General features: G+C 66.4%; 1 protein-coding gene across 1 annotated transcript; it reads left to right on the top strand.

Annotated features, from left to right (window-relative positions):
* The first annotated feature begins 2,425 nt into the window (after positions 1–2,425).
* On the top strand, positions 2,426–10,545 carry SHMT2 (serine hydroxymethyltransferase 2). The gene is made up of 12 exons (XM_075901809.1): positions 2,426–2,573; positions 5,361–5,555; positions 5,807–5,886; positions 6,376–6,576; positions 6,797–6,878; positions 7,279–7,401; positions 7,570–7,709; positions 8,664–8,829; positions 8,924–9,023; positions 9,344–9,499; positions 9,947–10,054; positions 10,187–10,545. Exons 1-12 carry the CDS (start codon positions 2,544–2,546, stop codon positions 10,312–10,314), a joined length of 1,509 nt encoding a protein of 502 aa, XP_075757924.1. The 5' UTR covers positions 2,426–2,543; the 3' UTR covers positions 10,315–10,545.
* The last annotated feature ends 456 nt before the right edge of the window (positions 10,546–11,001 follow it).

Raw genomic sequence — 11,001 nt, 5'->3', positions numbered from 1 at the left:
TGGAGCAGCCTAGGGGCTGCACTAGATCCACTCAATCCCCTCGTGAGACACGGAAAATGGGGGGGGGGGGCCGCAGACAGCAGCCCTGGCAGACACACACAACACACAGACACACACGTGTCCCCATTCACCAGGCACTTCCACCCCCAACTACACCAGACGCCGAGGTGCCAGGCAAAATTCAACACCCCCCCCTCCCCCCCCGCCTTTCGCTCATTTATTTCCCAGGCCCAGATGTCGAAGGTGGTTGCTGCTTTAATTAGATTTAATTCCATTAGCACTTCCCAAGCGCCCTTTCTGCAGAGTGCCAGCCAAAGCAGAGCCAGATGACGGGGACCGGTGGGGGGGGGGGGAGGACGACTCTGGGAAGGGAGTGGGGGTTGGATGGTCTCCACATGGGGCCTGGGAGCCAGGACACACTTGGCCTGTACCACACGCTCCCCGGGGGGAGCTCCTTTCAGGGTGACAGCCTTTGGGGGGGCGCTCTTTCTTGGGGGTGAAGCCCCTCCGCCTCTTGGGCCTCCGGGGCCCTCACTCCCAGAGGGGATGGCGCAGCCCCGGTCTCCAGCCTAGCACGTCTGAGTCTCCCCTGCGGCCGGGTGGGCTCCCCCTGCTCCATCCCGCAGCCCCCTCCTCCCCACCCGGCCCCCAGATCCCTCCCCAGAAGCCCCTCCCCCAGCCTGTGTCTTCTGGCCAGGTAACAGGGTCTCCTGGTCCCCTCTCTCCTCCGCCTCCTCCCTCCCCCACCCTGTGCTTCCCCCCCCCCAGCTGGAGCCAGCTGGGCAGCCCACCAACGTCCTCTCCCTGTGGCCCGTTGGCCTTCCACGGGCCAGACCCAGCCCTGCCCTCCAAGCTGGGTTTCCCAGCCACAGTCTCCACGCTGCAGCCACTGGCCGGGGTCCCAGCTCAACTCACTACCCAGGGGCACCGAGTCCTGCCCCTCTGCGTGCGACCCTTGAAAAACCCAGCAAGTGTCCCACTTGGCACAGTGGGGGAGTGGAGTCCAGTGGTTAGAGCAGCGAACCAGCCAACAGATTTCCTGGGTTCTAGTCCCCGATCTGCTCTGGAGGGCCGGGTGCATTTTTTAAGGGGGAATCGTCTTGGCTTGGACCTTGGGCACTAGGGTGCTGGATTTGGTGGGGGTGGAGGGCAGCATTCTCTGTCTCTTGTGTCTAAATAAGCTACACACCCTTTAACAGAGACCGGCCTTTCCCCGGCCTACCCACCTTTGCACCTCGACGTGCTTTGTACATATCACAACATCCTGTGATCAGCCCGCCCCCCGCCCACCGCTGAAATGCAGCCACCTCTGGAGTGGGCTGTGACAGCTGGTTAATAACCACCCAGCAGAGCTGCACAGAGATCCTTCACCCAGCCCTGAAAGGCAGCCACCTCTGGGGATGGGCGCTGTAGCTGGTTAGCAGTCTCACCGCAGTGGGATGGGTCACCCAGTTGGAGAATGCAGCTCCCTCTGGGGTGGAGCCCAGCAGTGGTTTAACGCCACACAGCAATGCTCTAGGAAGATTTTGAGGCAGAGGAACAGCACGCCGAGCGGACAACACGGAGCAACAGAAAGCAGCCTCCTTGCTGAACGTGTTCTCAGCTCTGTCATAGCTGCAAGCAGTCAGGGTGGCATTGTCTGCTCACTAGGGCACGCTGCCTCACTGAGCCCTGTGGACTAGGGGTGCCATGGGCTGCCCGCAGCATTTCTGCCCAACCTCTGCCAACACCCAGCAGCACCGCTGCAGGTTCTGCACCCCCTTTGCTGCCAGAGCCCTGCTGCCGTGGCTAGTGGATCCCACCAGCTCCCTATGAGCTGCCAGGTATCCAAGTGGAAGAGCGGTGTGTGTCGGAGTCTGCATGGAGGGGGGCAGTCCCTTGGATGCTGCATCACTGGAGGCCAGGCTGCGGCGATATCTGGGCCCAGAATCCCTGGGCTTGCCAACCTCTGGTCCTGGTTCAGACCTCCCTTCTAAGGGTAGGGCCTGTCTCTCACTGTGTCTCTGTGCACAGCAGCCCCTGTCCTCCCTGTGTGCACTCCCTTCATAACCAATCATCAAAACAACTGGGTGCAGGCGTGAGTGTTAATCCACCCCAGAGGTGGCTGCATTTCAGCCCTTGGTGAGTGACCCCCCGCCCAGGCTGTTAATCTGCTGCTGTGCTCATCCCCAGAGGTGGCTGCATTTCAGCCCTTGGTGAGTGACCCCCCCAGGCTGTTAATCTGCTGCTGTGCTCATCCCCAGAGGTGGCTGGAAGCCTCACTGGTGAGCAAGTCAGGCTGGAAGGCAAAGCCCCGGCCTGCGCCCTGTTCCCGTCAGTCACGCTGCGGCGGGTTTCCCGTTGTTTGCAAACATGCATATCAACTTATTAACCACTTTGCATAAACTATCAGGGGGGCGGAGCTCAGCCGCCGGGCCTAGGGAACTACATCCCCCAGCGTGCACCGGGAGTGGCGTCGGCGTCACGTGTTTCTTTCCCAGCGCGCGCGGGCCCCTTCTCCAGGCGAGCAGCGCCGGGGATCAGCTGTACCTGCCACCTGCAGCATGTTCCCGCGATGGGGCCGCCTGGCCGGGGTGAGCTCGTGCTGGGGAAGCGGGGGGATCCTGCTTGGGGGGGGGTGACTTTTGTTTTGCAAAGTAGCTTTACTGCCCCCCCAGGCCCACATGCGCCCCCCCATTTCAAACCACGTGCCCTGGTCGGGTCCCATACAAAGCCCCCTGCAAATAAGGGGGTGCTCCCCACTCTCTCTGCCCGCAGAGTCCTGGCCTTGGGGTTCATGGCCTTGTGCGTCCCGATGCTCTGTGGGAATCGCTGGTTCCTGGAGGGGGTCGGGGGGAGCTCACTGATAAGTGGGTCCCCTACTTGGCTCTCCTGCACGGTGTGTGCGTGCACCCGGCACTGCCAGCTGTGTGCATGGGGGGCAGCGCTCTGCCCGCCAGGACCCTGCTCCCCCAGACTGCCCTGCTGGCTTGCCTGGCTCTCAGACCTATGCCCCCTGCGGCCCGTTATCCCTCCTGGGCGCCGCACCAGTGTGTGCTTGGCACGAGTCCCGCTGGTCTCTGTCCCATCCCTCACCCTTCGATCTGAGTCAACAGCCCAGGGACCTCTGGCCTCCCCCGCCTAGGATGGGGGGAGGAGAACGAGAGAGACTAGGGGGGAAAGTGATGGGTTCCCCCCTCCCCCGACCCTTGCCAGAAGCTTAGTTCTACGGAGTTGGTACCAGCTCCCTGGTCCCGCAGAGGCAGAAGCTGCCCCCCCCCCCCCCTTTCCTGGCTTAAAACTTTCAGAAGTTTCTTTCACTGTGGCTTATTGTTTGGAGAAACTTGGCACATGGCTGGACTTTCACTGCTGCTGATGCAAGGATGGGTCCTCCTTGCATCATGGGTAGCCTGGCCGGGAGGCCTGGCTTTTGTGGCACAAGGGATGCAGCTGCGTTCAGAGCGGGCCGGGCAGCCCCACACCTGTCTGGGAACCAGGAGCAATCAGACAGCGACAGGGGAAGGGCGCCACGCAGGGCGTATTGCGTGGAATGTAAACTACTACAAAGTAAAGAGAGGTGGCTTGTTTTTAAGATTGGGCAGGGTAAGGAGCCGGCTTGGCTCATGTGAACGCAGGGGACTAAACGGAATATTTTTCTTTAGCCTAGTGAAGTTTGGAAGCTGGCTTACGTCAGTGTTCACTCGCAGGCCGGTACCCGAGAGCTGGGAACTCTGACACGCCATTGCTTTCGAATCTGGGCCCCAAACGTGGCTTTCCCCAAACTCTGGTCTCCTGCCACGCTGGGCCCAGGCAGCAAACGAGATTTTGGAAACCAGAGCTTGTCTTTCCAGCATGGGGACTACCCCGGCAGCAAACCGCTCCCTGGTGGGGTCTGTCCCGTTGGGGCTCAGAGAGACGTCCTCTTTTCCTTGGCTGCGTGGTCTGCCACGGCCGTGGGCTGTGTTGTGCGGGCGTCTGGGTTCCAGCCCCAGGACCCCGTACAAACACAGAGTGGAAACTCTGGCAGAGCTGATCCACTTGGCCGTAGCGGAGATACACACAAGGAGGGAGTGAGCTAGAGTCCCCCAAACAAGGGAGCGGAGAGGGTAGGGTTTGCACAGTGCCGGGTGAGTGGCAGAGTGGCACGGACATGTCTCTGCATGCCACGGCCATGCACGGCTCGGTGTGCTCTCCAGGGCACCTCTGTCTACACACCTCCCCACCCCACCCCAGTTCCATGGGGATCAACGCCCCAGCACAGGCCTCTTCTGTCCCCAGAGAGCTCCTGGCTGGCCCCTTGCAGTAGGAGTCTGAGGATCTGCTGCTGGGGTGTGCACCAGCAGCGAGGGGTGCTGTCTCCCAGCACCGTTTCAGGGGGAGTTTAGACACGTGCCCAGGGGAAAAGGGGGGCGGGGGAGCAAGCCCAGGGTGCAAACCAGCCTGGTGTGTCAATGAGGAGACGGCTGCACTGTGGAGGGGTGCTCGGGGGGCAGTGTGTGGTGGGGAGAGGACCCTGGATGGAAGCTGGGGGGGTAGAAGTCTGTCTCCTGGCACTTAGTGATCCCTGACACGTGTGTGAAACATGGCAGGAAGTGGGTGTGTGAGGGAGGATGGATTCTAGCCCCACCCCCTTCCTCCGCATCCTGTGCACGCTGGCGTGCTCCCCATCCTGCCATGCCTGAGCCCGTGCACACGCAGCTCACTCCACTCCACCCCACGATTTGCACGCTCGTGTGCACTCTTTCGCACGCCAGCAGACTCTCCGCCTCCCGCAGAAAGCTCCTGTGGATTTCAGGGCTGGTTCCGTCACTTTAAACTGACTTTCCAGATGTGGCAAGGACACGAAACGCACACGCACCCGGTCATGTGACTCATGTGGCTCCCTAGTTTCCGCCCCCCTGCCCCCAGCCATGTTGGTCAGGCCCAGGGCTGTTCCCGCCTTCCCAGCCCCCGGTCTTCCCTCCCTGGCCAGAGGTGCCCATGGCCACACCGAGACCATGTCGGAGGGGGAGGACTGCACCCCCCAGGGGTTGGGTCTTGGGGTCCTTTTCCTCCCTTCCCCACCCCTCTAGTTACAGCTCATTGTGGGATTCCCTCTGGACAGCCCGTCTGGTCAGTGATTAGCGCAGGCAGACTGGACCCCAGGTCTCCGGCTTTTCTCCCCAGCTTGGGGGGGGGGGGGGGGAGCGAGCCAGGACTCCTGGGTTCTATTCCTGACTCCCCATGTGTGCCATGAGGATATCTGGGTGCTCTGGGCCAGAGAAAAGAGGGTTCTCCTCTGGGATGCCCTGCATGGTGTGGGGCGGGTGTTGGGGGGGCACCCCTCTCTGGCGTTGCCCCTACTCCCGGGGGTGGGTGACTGTCTCTTTTCCCCTCCCCAGCCCCTGCAGAGAGGCTGGCAGGTGGGTGCGCCCGGCCTGCGGACCCAGCACGGCCGTGCGGCTGCGGCTTCTGCTGGGGAGGTGCCCGGCTGGACGGGGCAGGAGAGCCTGGCGGAGAGCGACCCCGAGATGTGGGCGCTGGTGCAGAAGGAGAAGGATCGGCAGTGCCGGGGGCTGGAGCTCATTGCTTCGGAGGTGGGTGCGGGGCCGGGGGCGGCCGGGGGGAGCAGCAGGGAGTTGGGGGGGCTCAAGGGGAGAGTGGGGGCTAGGAGTGAGCCTGGAGGTGGCACGGTGTTGCCTCAAGGACTCTCCCCCTAGCCGCTGATCACCCCCCCCCCAACCTGCTGGAGTCCTGCTCCCCAGCTTCTCTTTAACTTGGGGGGGAGCCAGCGCTCGTCCCCTGCCAGGCCCTTTCACCCCTCCCTTGCCTGCTCTCTGCCCCCCAGAATTTCTGCAGCCGAGCCGCGCTGGAGGCCCTGGGCTCCTGCTTGAACAACAAGTACTCGGAGGGCTACCCTGGCAAGAGGTATGGGGTGGGGGGGGCGTTCTGGGTGGGCCTGGCCAGACCAGAGTGTGGGGAAGCCCCACGCGAACCCCGGGGATCCTAGATCTCCTTGGCAACATTGGGGGGGGGGATTGTGGCCCCCCAGGAATAGCTGTGCAGGGTTTCTGGCATGGGGTGAGGGCTGTTTCTGGAGTGATACTCTCAGCCCCCTCCAGGGCCTCTGGCAGTCCGGAGTGTGGGGGTGATGGGCCATGGGTCCCCCCACTCGGAGGTCCTGGGAACAGGGGGGCCCCAAGGGGGTGATGGGCCTTGCGATCCCCCACCATGGCAGGTATGGGGGGGAATGGGTTCCAGGTTCCCCCATCACAGATATGGGGGGCAGGCAGGCCCCAAAGGGGGTGATGGGCTCGGGGTCCCCCCCATTGCAGGTGCGGGGGGGCAGGCAGGCCCTAAGGGGGCGATGGGTCCTGGGTTCCCTGCAGGGGGCTGAACCCCGGTACCCTCCCCCAGGTACTACGGGGGGGCCGAGGTGGTGGATCAGATCGAGCTGCTGTGTGAGCAGCGGGCGCTGGAGGCCTTCGACCTGGACCCCGCCCGCTGGGGGGTGAACGTGCAGCCCTACTCGGGGTCGCCCGCCAACTTCGCCGCCTACACGGCCCTGCTGAAGCCCCACGACCGTATCATGGGGTTGGACCTGCCCGATGGCGGCCAGTAGGTACCCGCGGCGGGGGCGGGGAGAGTTTGGATGGGGGGGCAGGGCCCGGCTGAGGGAGAGGGCACCGCTGGGGCTGGGGGGGTTGGGAGCCGTGCCGGGGGAGGGGGCTTCGTGCACAGGGGGTAGAACAGCCTGGGCAGAGCCCTGCTGGGGTGGGGGGGCAGTTCGGCTCCGGCCGTGGGTCGGGCTGACGCCGTCTGTCTGTCTGTCCCGCAGCCTGACGCACGGGTACATGTCGGACGTGAAGCGCATCTCGGCCACCTCCATCTTCTTCGAGTCCATGCCCTATAAACTCAACGTGAGTGGGGAGGCCGAGGGGGGCGGCGCCGGCTTGCACGGGGCGTCGGGGGAGGGGTCACGTGCGCTCACGAGGGGTCCGGCCGTGGTTGGGGGAGGGGTGAAGTGGGCGGGGGCGGGGCCTTTGGCTCAGGGGTGTGTTTGTGGGGAGCCCGGAGCATCCATGTCTCCCCTCCCTTGCCCCCATCCTGCCCTGGCCTGTCGGAGCCCCCCAGCTCTCGCACTTAGCCTGGGCCAAGCCAGGGTCTGCTCCCCACCATCCCTGTGCCCTAGGGCAGGGTGGACACGGCCCCCCCCCCCAGCTTCCACCTGATCCTGTCTGGCCTTCACCTCCCCCCAGCAGCGTGCCCCACCCCGGGGAATAACTCTCCAGCTGTGACCCCCCCCCCTTCCCCCTGCAGCCGGCCACGGGGCTGATCGACTACGACCAGCTGGAGGTGACGGCGCGGCTCTTCCGCCCGCGGCTCATCATCGCCGGCACCAGCGCCTACGCCCGCCTCATCGACTACGCCCGCATGAAGCAGGTGCGGGGGTGGGGCCTGCGGCAAAGGGGGAGGAGCCTGGGGAGGGATCCCTGGCACCCCCCCATGCTGACCCCACCCCTTCCTTGGGGCATGAGCTGGTGATGGGGGGGGGGGGGGGAGCTTGGTGCTGCCTGGGCTGCTCTGACGCGGTGCCCGCCTCTGGCCCAGGTGTGCGAGGAGGTCAGGGCCTACCTGCTGGCCGACATGGCGCACATCAGCGGGCTGGTGGCTGCCAAGGTGGTGCCCTCCCCCTTCGACTATGCCGACCTGGTGACCAGCACCACGCACAAGACCCTGCGCGGGGCCAGGTGAGTGTGGTTGGGCTCGGTTCTCCCCCTCTGCCCCCCCGGCCTGTCGCCCCCCCCCCCCCACACACATGCTTTCTGCCCCCGTCAAATCCCCCACCCTCTGCATGTTGCCTCTCAGACCACCGTCCTCCCCCAGCATGCCCCCCCCTCCCCAAAGGGGAACAGACCCTGGTGATTGTGGGTCCAGAATGCAAAGGGCTGCGGGTCGGGAGTGAGGGGCACCAGCAGGGCTGGGGGGACAGGGCGAGGGGGGGCAGGGCAGGAGTGAGGGGCAGCGGCAGGGTTGGGGGAACAGGGCAGTGGGGCAGGGCTGGAGTGAGGGGCGAGGACAGGGCGGGGGGGGGGGTAGGGCAGGAGTGAGGGGCACCGGCAGGGCTGGAGTGAGGGGCGGGGACAGGGCGGGGGGGTAGGGCAGGAGTGAGGGGCACCGGCAGGGCTGGAGGGACTGGGTGGGGGGCAGGGCTGGAGTGAGGGGCACCGGCAGGGCTGGGGGGACAGGGTGGAGGGCAGAGCGGGAGTGAGGGGCACCGGCAGGGCTGGGGGGACTGGGTGGGGAGCAGGGCTGGAGTGAGGGGCACCGGCAGGGCTGGGGGGACTGGGTGGGGGGCAGGGCTGGAGTGAGGGGCACCGGCAGGGCTGGGGGGACAGGGTGGGGGGCAGAGCGGGAGTGAGGGGCACCGGCAGGGCTGGGTGGCCTAGGAGTGAAATGGGGGGGGGGAGTGACTTTACACTGCTTTAATGTTCTCCCAACTGAGCCCTGTTCCCCAGCGAGGGAGAAGACACAAGGGAACCGTCCCCCCAGACACCGCAATAGGCCTGCCCCCCAGAGAGAGGCCCGGAGGGGGGGGGGCTGTAGGCACCTGTTTCCAGCTGCTGCCCTGGCGACCTGCTGCAGCGCGTGGCCCCGTGGCCCGGGGGGCTCTGGCCACGCCTGACCCGGCCCCGGCCCGGCAGGTCCGGGCTGATCTTCTACCGCAAGGGGCTGCGCTCGGTGGACAAGAAGACCGGCCAGGAGACCCACTACAGCCTGGAGGAGCCGATCAACTTCGCCGTGTTCCCCTCGCTGCAGGGCGGGCCCCACAACCACGCCATCGCCGCCGTGGCCGTGGCCCTCAAGCAGGTGGGGGCCCTCGGGGGCGGGGGGGCGGGGTGACTCAGGGCTGGGGGAGGGTCCAGGCCCTGCTGAGCCTCCCCCTCCCCTCCCGCCCCTGCAGGCCAACGAGCCCGCCTTCCGGGAGTATTGCCGGCAGGTGCTGAAGAACGCGAGTGCCATGGCGGAGGCGCTGCTGCAGAAGGGGTACACCCTGGTGTCAGGTAGGCCGGGCACTGGGGGGGATGGGGGGAGCAGCATGGCATAGTGGGTAGCGTGGGGGGAGGGAGCAGTGCAAGGTTGGCACCAGTGGGGGGCAGATGGGGGCTGGGCTGTCAGGGGCTGCGGGGCAGGAGTGAAGGGCACCAGCAGGGCTGCGGGGGGGGAGCGCGGGGCTTGGGGGCAGGAGTGAGGGGCTGGGGGTGAGGGGCACCGGCAGGGCTGGGGGGAGGAGCGCAGGGTTGGGGGGCGGGAGCGAGGGGCACCGGGTAGGGGGTAGTGCGGGGCTGCGGATGAGGGGCGCTGACTCTCTCTCTGGAGCCAGGTGGCACCGATACCCACCTGGTGCTGGTGGACCTGAGGCCGAAGGGAATTGACGGGGCCCGGGCCGAGCGGGTACTGGAGCTGGTGTCCATCACGGCCAACAAGAACACCTGCCCTGGGGACAAGAGCGCCCTGACGCCAGGGGGCCTGCGGCTGGGTATGGGGCACCGAGGGATGGACATGTGGGGTGACCCCGTGGTGGGGAGGGGGGGGCCGTGGGCTGTGAGATGACTCTGTGGTGGGGGGGCCATGAGGGAGCCATGGGGCAAGAGGTGACCCTGTGTCGGGGGGGGCGAGAGAGCTGTGGGGCAGGAGGTGACCCTGTGGCGGGGAGCCACGGGGCGGGAGGTGACTGGTGGAGGGCCCATGAGGGGGCCGTGGGGCAGGAGGTGACTCCGTGCGGGGGGCCACGGGGCGGGGGGTGACTGGTGGAGGGCCCATGAGGGAGCCGTGGGGCTGGAGGTGACCCCGTGGCAGGGGGCCACGGGGCGGGGGGTGACTGGTGGAGGGCCCATGAGGGAGCCGTGGGGCTGGAGGTGACCCCGTGGCGAGGGGCGTGGGAGAGCCGTGGCCCGTGAGGTGACAGGGGACCGGCTCTCCCCAGGGGCCCCGGCACTGACGTCCCGCCGCTTCCGGGAGGCGGATTTCCAGGAGGTCGTGGCCTTCATCGACGAGGGCATCCGCATCGGCCTGGAGGCCAAGAGCAAGACCGGTGAGGGCGGGGGCGGGGGCCCTGCTGCTCTCGGTGCTGCAGGGGGGTGTGGCGGGGGGGGGGTTAGTCCGGCTATGCCTGGCTGCCCCCCTCCCGCAGCCTCCCCGCTCACCCCCTCCCCTCTCTCCCCAGCCAAGCTGCAAGAGTTCAAGTCCTTCTTGCTGAGCGACCCGGGGACCCGGAGCCGGCTGGCCGAGCTGCGCCAGCGGGTGGAGGCCTTTGCCCGCTCCTTCCCCATGCCCGGCTTCCAGGATCACTGAGCGGGGGCGGCGCCGGGCACAGAGACTGACCTCCATGCTGGGGGAGGGGGGGGGCGTTCGGACCCCCAGGCTCCCCCATGGCACGGCCCCTTCAATCCTGCTGTGCCCCGGCGAGAGCGTTGGCCTCCCCTCCCCCGTCTGCCGGCATCTGGCCTCCAGGGCTGACCTGTTTGTTATTGTAGGGTCTCCTACGCTGCAGCTCCCACACCGCAGCGGCACCAGCCCCTCCCCTCCTTGCCCATCACCAGCAGCCGTCTCCCATAGTGAGTGCCCGGCTCCCCCCGCCCCGTCCAGCCTGTGCAAACACCCCATGGGCCAAGTTTTGGATCCCAGGGCCTGCGGGAGCCGGAGGGGCTGGGTCAGGGTCAAGCAGGGCGGGGGGGGGGGGGAACCTTGTCAGCCCATCAGCCCATTGCCAGTTTTAGCTGAACCAAGAAATCTGGACCATTGGAAACGTGTGTGAGGTCTGGTGTTTGTGCGTCTGGTGGGGAGGGAGTGTCTAGGGGGCTCTTAGCCCCCTCCCTGTGCCCGCTAGCCCCTCCCGCCTGCCCCCCATCCCCCCTGCCATCCTTCAAGGCACCAGAGTTGGGTGGGGGGGGGGGGGGTGGCAGTGGACTTAGGAAGCCACAGTGGCTGAGGGCTGGCTGGTTCTCACCTGGCTCCTGGGGGGCAGCATCTGCCCCTGGG

Source organism: Pelodiscus sinensis, chromosome 19 (genome assembly GCF_049634645.1).
Source record: "Pelodiscus sinensis isolate JC-2024 chromosome 19, ASM4963464v1, whole genome shotgun sequence".
Lineage (NCBI taxonomy): Eukaryota > Metazoa > Chordata > Testudines > Trionychidae > Pelodiscus > Pelodiscus sinensis.
The sequence above is the reverse complement of the archived record's forward strand: the minus strand, read 5'-3'. Positions and strand labels throughout refer to the sequence as shown.